At 48.2% G+C, this 9,675-nt stretch overlaps 1 protein-coding gene across 1 annotated transcript; it reads right to left on the bottom strand.

Moving 5' to 3' along the window:
* Positions 1-2,687: 2,687 nt before the first annotated feature.
* On the bottom strand, positions 2,688-4,671 carry LOC130383096 (photoreceptor outer segment membrane glycoprotein 2-like). The gene is made up of 3 exons (XM_056591145.1): positions 3,944-4,671; positions 3,507-3,753; positions 2,688-2,966 (listed from the first exon to the last, which is right to left on the bottom strand). The coding sequence occupies exons 1-3, from the start codon at positions 4,522-4,524 to the stop codon at positions 2,688-2,690; spliced, it is 1,107 nt and encodes a 368-aa protein (XP_056447120.1). The 5' UTR covers positions 4,525-4,671.
* Positions 4,672-9,675: the final 5,004 nt, after the last annotated feature.

The following is a 9,675-nucleotide window of genomic DNA, read 5'->3' as shown; positions in this document are numbered from 1 at the left end:
CATCGACGTGCCGGACGTCAGGTGGCGGAGGACGGGGTCCGACGGATGGCAGGGGGCAACAAAGGGCCTCCAACGCCCCCCACTCCAGCTCATACTTAGCCAGTATCCTGTGTACTTATACTCATACTGAGCCAGTATCCTGTGTACTGATACTCGTACTGAGCCAGTAACCTGTGTACTTATACTCATACTGAGCCAGTAATCTGTGTACTCATACTGAGCCAGTATCCTGTGTACATATACTCATACTGAGCCAGTATCCTGTGTACTTATACTCATACTGAGCCAGTATCCTGTGTACTGATACTCGTACTGAGCCAGTAACCTGTGTACTTATACTCATACTGAGCCAGTAACCTGTGTACTCGTACTGAGCCAGTATCCTGTGTACATATACTCATACTGAGCCAGTATCCTGTGTACTGATACTCATACTGAGCCAGTATCCGGGGTACTTATACTCATACTTAGGCAGTGTCCTGTGTACTTATACTCAGTGGAATCACAAGGCTGTTTTATTCGGGGCTAAAGTGCCGGATATTATTTAATTAGCCCCGAATATAAGTTTTGGGTAAAATGAATAAAATAAAGAATAATATTCTCTCTCTCTCTCTCTCTCTCTCTCTCTCTCTCTCTCTCTCTCTCTCTCTCTCTCTCTCTCTCTCTCTCTCTCTCTCGCTATGATATAGATGTTTGGGGATAAGCAGCAAAGCAGTCGGGTAGCTATTTAAAGCTATAATAAACCGCGTATTTTTGTTTATTTAGGTAAAGCATCCAGAAAAAATTTGCATGCACAATAAAGCAGACAAAAAGAATAAGATAAAATAGTATGCCCAAATGGATACTTTTATTTTTCCTCTGGGCTAAGCCCCAGATGTTTATGCAACCTAGAATCGCCCCTGGTGTTAATACAGCGGACATAGTCCTGTAGTGCTATTGACTAGTATGACTGATCAGACGTCGATCCCCGTACAACGTTGATGTCTTGTGACCTTAAAATACATATCTGTGTTAATACAGCGGACAATAGTCCTGTAGTGCTATTGACTAGTACTGATCAGACTTTGCTGCCGCACTCACGTTTCGAGGCGATATAGCCTAGCTTTAACAGGCTGTGCGCGCTCCCGCGGCTGAAATCACTTTCTGGCAGCTGATCACCGGAACGTTTTTGATAGACGCTGAAATTGGTTTTGCAGGAATGAACAGTGAGAACAATAAGGGGTATTTTTAACATTCAGGAAGGAAACCCTATTCTCTACTCTAGTACCCACAAATGCAATCATTAACCATAAAAAAGCATGATATGGGATCTTTAAAGATTTATTAGAGCAGAAACAACAGTTCATAACCAACACTTATCGAGTTCCATAAAACATTTAAACATCTGTTATTTGTGTTTGGTATGTGCCAGAGTGGAGCTACCATTTGGATCCATAATCTTCAATTCATTTCTGTATTTTTTCTTTTTCTGCAGTTCCCCGTTGTCCTAAGGCAGATTCTCCGAAAGGCCATTTTGATTCTCATAAAATATGTTTACCTTTTTTTGTTGGATAATGTTTATATCAAACAAGTGATGCAGTGGAGGCTGTGGCTGTCATAACCCTATCTCCTGTAGACATCACTCAATGTGTGATTGGTATTACAGAACAACTACCCTATTAAAAACAACCAGTCCTCACTAACACTTCTTCCTCATACAGGCAGCGTGCATCTGCTGCTAAAGACAGCTGTGGGTGGAGACACTTATGCTTTGTAGGCCATGAGATGTATTTTAAGGAGTTACAGTTCTGCGGAGAATTGTAAAATAATAAAACAAGAGTGGGTGAACAATATCGATCTTGATCCAAACGTTACCACCTATTTTGATCTATGGCTTAAAGGCCAATGGGGTGTAACACCAAACCCCCTGTTGTCAAAACCTAAACTACTCAAATATAAATATAAAAACACATGATGTAAAGGAAATGTGTTGACCTGCTGGTCGCGGAAGGGTTCAGTAGCCCAGTGTGTTGACCTGCTGTGTTCAGTAGCCCAGTGTGTTGACCTGCTGGGTTCAGTTGCCCAGTGTGTTGACCTACTGGGTTCAGTAGCCCAGTGTGTTGACCTGCTGGGTTCAGTTGCCCAGTGTGTTGACCTACTGGGTTCAGTAGCCCAGTGTGTTGACCTGCTGGGTTCAGTAGCCCAGTGTGTTGACCTGCTGGGTTCAGTAGCCCAGTGTGTTGACCTGCTGGGTTCAGTAGCCCAGTGTGTTGACCTGCTGGGTTCAGTAGCCCAGTGTGTTGACCTGCTGGGTTCAGTAGCCCAGTGTGTTGACCTGCTGGGTTCAGTAGCCCAGTGTGTTGACCTGCTGTGTTCAGTAGCCCAGTGTGTTGACCTGCTGGGTTCAGTAGCCCAGTGTGTTGACCTGCTGTGTTCAGTAGCCCAGTGTGTTGACCTGCTGGGTTCAGTAGCCCAGTGTGTTGACCTGCTGGGTTCAGCAGCCCAGTGTGTTGACCTGCTGGGTTCAGTTGCCCAGTGTGTTGACCTGCTGGGTTCAGTAGCCCAGTGTGTTGACCTGCTGGGTTCAGTAGCCCAGTGTGTTGACCTGCTGGGTTCAGTAGCCCAGTGTGTTGACCTGCTGGGTTCAGTAGCCCAGTGTGTTGACCTGCTCGTGGAGGGGCCCCAGTCTTTGTAAACATCAGCCCATGTTAGCTGCCCTTGGCCTGTTCAGTGGGCGGCATGTTGTCGGGCCCGTAGCGGGCCGGGGAGGGGGTGCAGGGGGGGACGTTGAGGTTGCGGTCGCCGTTCTCTGCCGTGTCGATCTGGTTGCACTTGCCCAGGTTCTTGATGATGTTGAGGTTGGAGCGAGCCGTCTCCGCGAAGCTGTTCTCCAGCAGCCAGCCCTCCGACTCACAGTCGGGGTCCCCTTGCTTCAGCACGTTCTCCAGGGAGGTTTGGAGGTAGCGCACCCCCGTCAACACGGACAGCTGCACAAACACACCAACCGATGACAAAATAGGACGAACAACACCCATTGTTTGGACTTCCATATGCTAATAGTTCATTGCAATTTCTTACAGCTTTTCCGATGAGTAAAAAGGTTATTTGTCATCTGAAATCTTGATTTCACGTATAAGTTTGATATAATATGATCTATTGTGTCCATGATGATGGTACACAGCATAAGTGTGTCGTACATGTGGCTGTCATCCGGCATTAGATGTCTGTTAGGGGTAGCGGCCGACCGCAGGACAGGGCAGGGACTGAGGTAGACTCTGGATAGCCCCCCCCCCCCCCCCCCCCCACACACCCCTCTTACGCACTTATTGTATGTTGTACGTCCTTGCACTTAAAGATAGTATTTAGCATTGTGTAGCGTCTTATCCTAGCTAGCTGTAGTTGGCACTTGGTTCTGTAAACATCCTCCCTGTACCGACAGCAAAATATTGTTGTTTATTTTTCTTCTTACAAATTAACACATTTTAAATTGCTCTGAATAAAAGCTTCTACTCTCCCTCCTCACTAACCTCGAAGAGCCAGATGATGAGGACGGTGAGGCCGATGGACTGCATGATCTGTGTGTAGTAGCTGAGCAGGGCCTGGCGGCAGCCCTGCATCCACAGGTTGAGGCTCTCCGTCTGGGGCTCGTAGTTGTAGTGGGCCGTGGCGTTGGAGATGTGCTCCTGGATGCAGGGCCGCGGGGAGAGGGTGTTGCAGCAGCTGAACGGGACGTCGTCCACCAGGTACTGCCCGTCCACGTTGCTCCTCAGACGACTACGCACATGCACACGAATGCACACAGACAGACAGACAGACAGAGACACACACACACACACACACGCACACGTACACGCTCAGGGCAGGTTGATAGAACCAATATTCATAAATGCCAACCAGCCAGACAACTAGCCACCAAGCAAAGACCCCCCCTTGCTGGTTCAGCCTAGCGGATTGCAGTACTCACTCCACCACCTCCTTCTGGGACATGTCCAGGTAGCGGTTGCTGACCCACTGGATGTAGAACCAGTCCTTGTAGCCGGCGTTGCCGCAGCACTGGAACTCCATCTGCAGGAGGTCCACGGTGCGCTTGAGGTAGCAGCGGCCCGGCGTGTCCGTGTCCTTGTAGAAGCGCATGGCCTGGGTGAGGCCCAGCGTCAGGGCCTGCTCCAGCTGGCCCCGCATGCCGTAGCACAGCAGCGCGCCAGCCAGCACGGAGAAGGTGAAGAAGAAGGTGCACACGATGTAGGGCAGCAGGATGAGCTTCCAGCGCAGGAACTTGGAGCTGTCCACGCAGTCGTAGCAGATCTTGCCGCCCAGGAAGTTGATGGCGCAGGCCACCAGGCCCACGGCGATCAGCATGTTGGGCACCTGGTGGACGTCCTGCTCGGCCATCAGCTCCCAGCGCTTATTGATCTCCACCTTGAGGAAGAGCCCCAGGCTGAAGAGGAGCAGGCCCGTCACCACGGAAACCCAGTTCAGGATCCACAGCACCTGGGCCAGCTTGTCGCGCCGGAACTTGGTGAACGTCACCCTCAGGACGGCCATCTTTGTCTCAGGTTCGGATCTTACTTTTTGTTTCAGGTGTTTTTATTATGAGGCGTCATTTCAAAATATCAAGCCACGAGATTGTCATTATAACAGTGCTCCTTTTAAACAAAAAGACATAAAATAAAAAAAGGCCTTAATCCCCCTACCAACAACAACCCTCCCCAGACAGCATTCAAGACTCGCCTTGTCCTGCAAGATAAGAAACCAAAGGCTGCCAAATATTTTCAAAGACTTAAAAGATTGTCCTTAATGATGAGTTGAATCCTCTCAAGGCGGAGTGGGCCCATTAGCCCAGTTAGCCCTAACTTCAGTGTGCCGCTTCCTTCTTTTCCCAGAATAGGAGGATACACTTTTTTGTGGATCTTACTTTTCATTGGATGATTTGTGGATTAGACGGGGGGAGGGAGGGGGGGAAGGGGGGGGGGGGGGGACGGACGGACTTGTTATCCGCTCTACGCATCGGAGGGTATGGGGGGACCGAGTGGGGGGGCGGGGGCTGGGCCGGTCTCTGAAGGTCTTCTCCTACTAAGCAGCTTAGGCTGATATTCCTGAACAATATCTTGCGGACGCAGCATAATGGTCAGAGGTGTTGAAGGCTGACCACTGTGAAACTGAAAGTGAAGGAAACAAAGGAGTTAGATGAAATTATATACTTTGATTACATTTCTTATCACATCACAGGCTTGGAAAGTAATTCATGTTCATAAAGGACACAGACAGACCGACACACAGAGAGACATCACCCGGTTCTCATGTATAACGTCAGAAGCTGACTTCTGCCACCGTCTTTGGGTTAGACATTTGGCCAATCCATTTCAAAAGGAAACCCGTTAAATCAACATGCTTTATTAAACACAATTGACCCAGCATCTGAAATGTAGCACCTAATCATTATTAGCAGGGTTGGAAGCAAGAATGAGTGAAGAGAAGGAAAAAAGCCCCCTTCCTTGAGGGAATGAGCTGCACCTACCTCGGTCCTGGTAGAGTTCACATCCTGGGAGTCACACAGAGATTCCTGATCCGATGTGGAGTGAGACTGCTCGTCGTCGTAGTAACCCAGAGCGTGTGTGGTCAGTGGGGCAGCATCATTGGGAGCCTAGCGGCTGAGGATCCCGACCACTAATTCTAATTCCCAGTAGTCATTAATCAGCACTGGGCCTGAGGCTTTGGACACACCTTCTGCTACTGAACTACGTCTGACATCGCCAGCACTCACACACGGTTGGGGGGGGGGGGGCAGCGTGTGTGCTTGGGGTGCCTGTGCCTGCGTCAAATATAACTACAACACTGGTTTGTCAAGTATGGATGAATCTAATTCAGTTACATCCAATCTAAAGTCATATATTTGTTTATATAATCAATCACACAGAACACTTTGACTGTAACTTGAACCCTTCCCTCAGCCCTAGTAAAGGGTAAAGAAAGGATAACCTTATGGTATTTTCTACTGCGTTTGTATATATCAATACATAAACACATCATTACTTTATTGGACAATCCGTCCACAAATTGCAGTTACAGTTAAGTTATGAATTGTATAAATCTCTCTCCATATATATATATGTCACTCTCTTTCTTTATGTGACTCTCACATACACACTTATGGCAAAACAAACGCACATGGTTGTCATGCCACAACCATTTAGCAGATGGGCCAATGGGATGCCGGCTTAGCTTGAGAGTAGTGGATTACCTCAGTGTGTAATAACAGAAGTAAACCCCAAGAAGTAAACCACAAGTAGGTGATAAGTTGGAACTTATTCTTTTTGATGTGTTACTTATTTGAGGGGCTTAAGTCCTCCATGCTACACCCTCTACGAACCCTTCATTTGTGTGTATTTATCATTAAAATTTCAGGTTTTAATGTTTTACAACTAGTTGTCAAATGTCCCTGTTAAATATTATTCCTGTAAAATACAACCTTTTCTGTATTCATAATAGATCATATTTCAGTAAAAAAAAAAAAAGACAGAAAAGAACAACACCATGTTGACTTTAAATGTATTGAAGATAACAGCGTCCATGTTTTCATCCTATGATTGATCCCCTGACCGAAGATGGGAGATGCCAACAACACTACACAGCATTAACATCAGGGCCGCGTTCTGCTGTTTCTTTTTCTTCGAAATGTTTACTGGAGCTTGAAATCACAAATCCTGCATATTGTACCTCTGAAGTTCTGGATTCTCCCCTCGTAACCAAGACAACCCACCAGCCTGGGGTCCAACTCTGATCTCAACAACAAGTGGAACAACAACTTCTCAATACCCAAAAGGACCTGACCTGACCCAGGACCTGACCTGACCCAGGACCTGACCTGACCCAGGACCTGACCTGACCCAGGACCTGACCTGACCCAGGACCTGACCTGACCCAGGACCTGACCTGACCTAGGACCTGACCTGACCCAGGACCTGACCTGACCTAGGACCTGACCTGACCCAGGACCTGACCTGACCCAGGACCTGACCTGACCCAGGACTTGACCCAAGACCTGACCTGACCCAGGACCTGACCTGACCCAGGACCTGACTTGACCCAGGACCTGACCTGCCCCAGGTCCTCACCTGCCCCAGGACCTGACCTGACCCAGGACTTGACCCAAGACCTGACCTGACCCAGGACCTGACCTGACCCAGGACCTGACCTGACCCAGGACCTGACTTGACCCAGGACCTGCTCCAGGATTCGGCTGCCTCAGACCAGACCAGGCAGAGAGAGCCACGGTTGTGTGGTTTTATAACAGTGCTAAATGACTTTGGGTGGCATGTGGTTCAGGAGGCAGAGTGGGTTGGCTGGTAACCGGAAGGTTGCTAGTTCGATCCCCGGCTTCTCCTAGCTGAGTCTCGGGTGTCCCTGACACCTGGCACTCACCTGACACTCCCCGCGCAAGACACATAACCCTAACTGCTCCCGGACAAGCTGGCTGTCGCCTTGCGTGGTCGACACCACCGTTGGTGTGTGAATGGGGGCATGAATGGGTGAATGGCAATATTGTAAAGCGCTTTGAGTGGCAGTGGCCACGGGTTAGAAAAACGCAGTACAAACGCCGTCCGTTTACATTACAAACCGGTACGGACCGGACCAGGTAGATAGGGACCACGGCTGTGCGGTTTTATAACGTGCATAATGACATTACAACCTAGGGCACCAGTGGCCATCGGTGACATTTGGAACATTAAAAGCATGGTGACATATTGAGCACGCTTACAGAGCTAATAAAACAATACAATCGTCCTTTTATGGCTTGTGTATTTCACATGAGGAAAAAATCTATTGCGGCCATGGCTTGTGAATATAAATTTATATAAATGATCTGTGTGTGTGATTTTGTTTGTGTGTGTGCGCGCGCTTATTAGATTGTTCCTGGTTGTGTGCTTATTGGGTTGTTCCCTGTATGCGTGTGTGTGTGTGTGTGTGTGTATTGGGTTGTTCCTGGGTTTGTGTGTGTGTGTATTGGGTTGTTCCTTGGTGTGTGTGTGTGTGTGTGTGTGTGTGTATTAGGTTGTTCCTGGATGTGTTTAACTGTGTGTGTGTGTGTGTGTGTGAATTAGGTTGTTCTTATGTGTGTGTGTGTGTATTAAGTGGTTCCTGTGTGTGTGTGTGTGTGTGTGTATTGGGTTGTTCCTGTGTGTGTGCGTGTATTAGGTTGTTCCTGGATGTGTGTGTATGTCTGTGTATCGGGTTATTCCTGTGTGTTTATGTGTGTGTTAGGTTGTAACTGTGTGCGTGTGTTAGTGTATGTTTATGTGTGTGACAGAGACAGCAAGTGGGCCAGAGCCACAATGTGCATATTAACAGTATAATAAACCCTGGTTGTTCTCTGTAGCGAACACACACAAGACAGCTGCCCGGTCACATGTGCTCTGCTCTGTACAAACGACAGATGTGTGTGTGTATTTGTCTGTGTGTGTGTGTGTGTGTGTGTGTGTAGTCAGCCTCAGCATCACTCTGGCCCCCTGCTCTCTGTGGTCTTTTACCACTGGTGTTTTTTAACACCAGTGCCACCTTTATGGTCACGCCTCGCTGGTCTCCCCTGGGGGGCCGGGGGAACCACGGCCTATTGCCCACACTGATGCCCCCCCCTTGTGACAGGGGAGGGGGGCGGGGGAGGAGGGAGGTCAACCAATGAAACGCGTTGGAAGGAGTCAGTGGTGGATGAAATTAAATTCATAATGACTCAGTTTCTCCGGCCTTTGTTTTACGTTTCCTCTGCCATATTTGCGTTTGTTTCTTTGTGAAGGTTCCCACGGTGCTGGAGCAACGAATTGAGCAGTGTGATGATTTGTGTGTTTGTTCATCAAATCTTTGTTTAGGTTTCTCTGTTGAGACAAGCGCACCGATATCTGTATTGGGTCGGCCCTGTATCCACAGGCCAGCTCTCAGCAGGGAGTCAACTCTCTCTCTCTCTTGCACGCACACACGCACACAAGCACACACACGTCCTGGTGAAAGGCAGCATCGTGGCCAGTAGGGGTCAGTATTGTTCCAGTGTTAGGACGCACATGGACGCTCTGATGTTGCGATGATCTCATGCTTTGTTCCCGGGAGAGCGCGGTTTATCCTGACCCAGCAGGTGGCCTATTTTCTACCCTTCATCCCCCTTCCTCCGGTCCTCCATCAGCACCGACCAAATACCTGTTCTCAGAAATGATGTCATCCATAGACAGCAGACTAGGAAACGGTATTTTACGGGTACACAACAGTATAATATGTATCCAGGAAATTAACCAGGCCATGTTTATTCTGTTATTTGATAGGACTTACATGTTTATTATGCCATGTTCACTAAAGTAGGCAGTTAATTTTCTGAGTTATGTCAATGCTTTAAAGAGTCTGCCCCTTAATTGCTTTTTTTTCAAGACTCGGGACTATACACAACATGGCATCTGAAACCTAATAAGGAGATGTTGAATGAGCGTCATCATGTTCCAGGGCTGTACAACACTAACCTAGCCTAGTATAAATACTGTGTGTATGTGTGGGTGTGGGACGGATATGGGAGTGTGTATGCGTGTGTACGCGTGTGCGTGCCTGCTTGCATGCGTTTGTACGTGCATGCGTAGCTATAGCCACGCTGGTAATTCATCACGTTGCAGTTTGAATTTGTACTGGATGTGTATAATGTAATTCCTGTAAACGGTATAA

This window comes from Gadus chalcogrammus, chromosome 5 (assembly GCF_026213295.1).
Source record: "Gadus chalcogrammus isolate NIFS_2021 chromosome 5, NIFS_Gcha_1.0, whole genome shotgun sequence".
NCBI classification, from domain to species: Eukaryota; Metazoa; Chordata; class Actinopteri; order Gadiformes; family Gadidae; genus Gadus; species Gadus chalcogrammus.
This window is presented reverse-complemented; position numbering and strand designations above follow the sequence as displayed.

Bases quoted from the DNA above. Each gene is read 5' to 3' on its own strand.
- LOC130383096 (XM_056591145.1), bottom strand. From the start codon at position 4,524: ATGGCCGTCCTGAGGGTGACGTTCACCAAGTTCCGGCGCGACAAGCTG. The intron at 3,754-3,943 runs GTGAGTACTGCA...GCATGTGCGTAG, and splicing joins TCCCAGAAGGAGGTGGTGGA to TCGTCTGAGGAGCAACGTGG. The intron at 2,967-3,506 runs GTTAGTGAGGAG...GTGTTTGTGCAG, and splicing joins TCATCATCTGGCTCTTCGAG to CTGTCCGTGTTGACGGGGGT.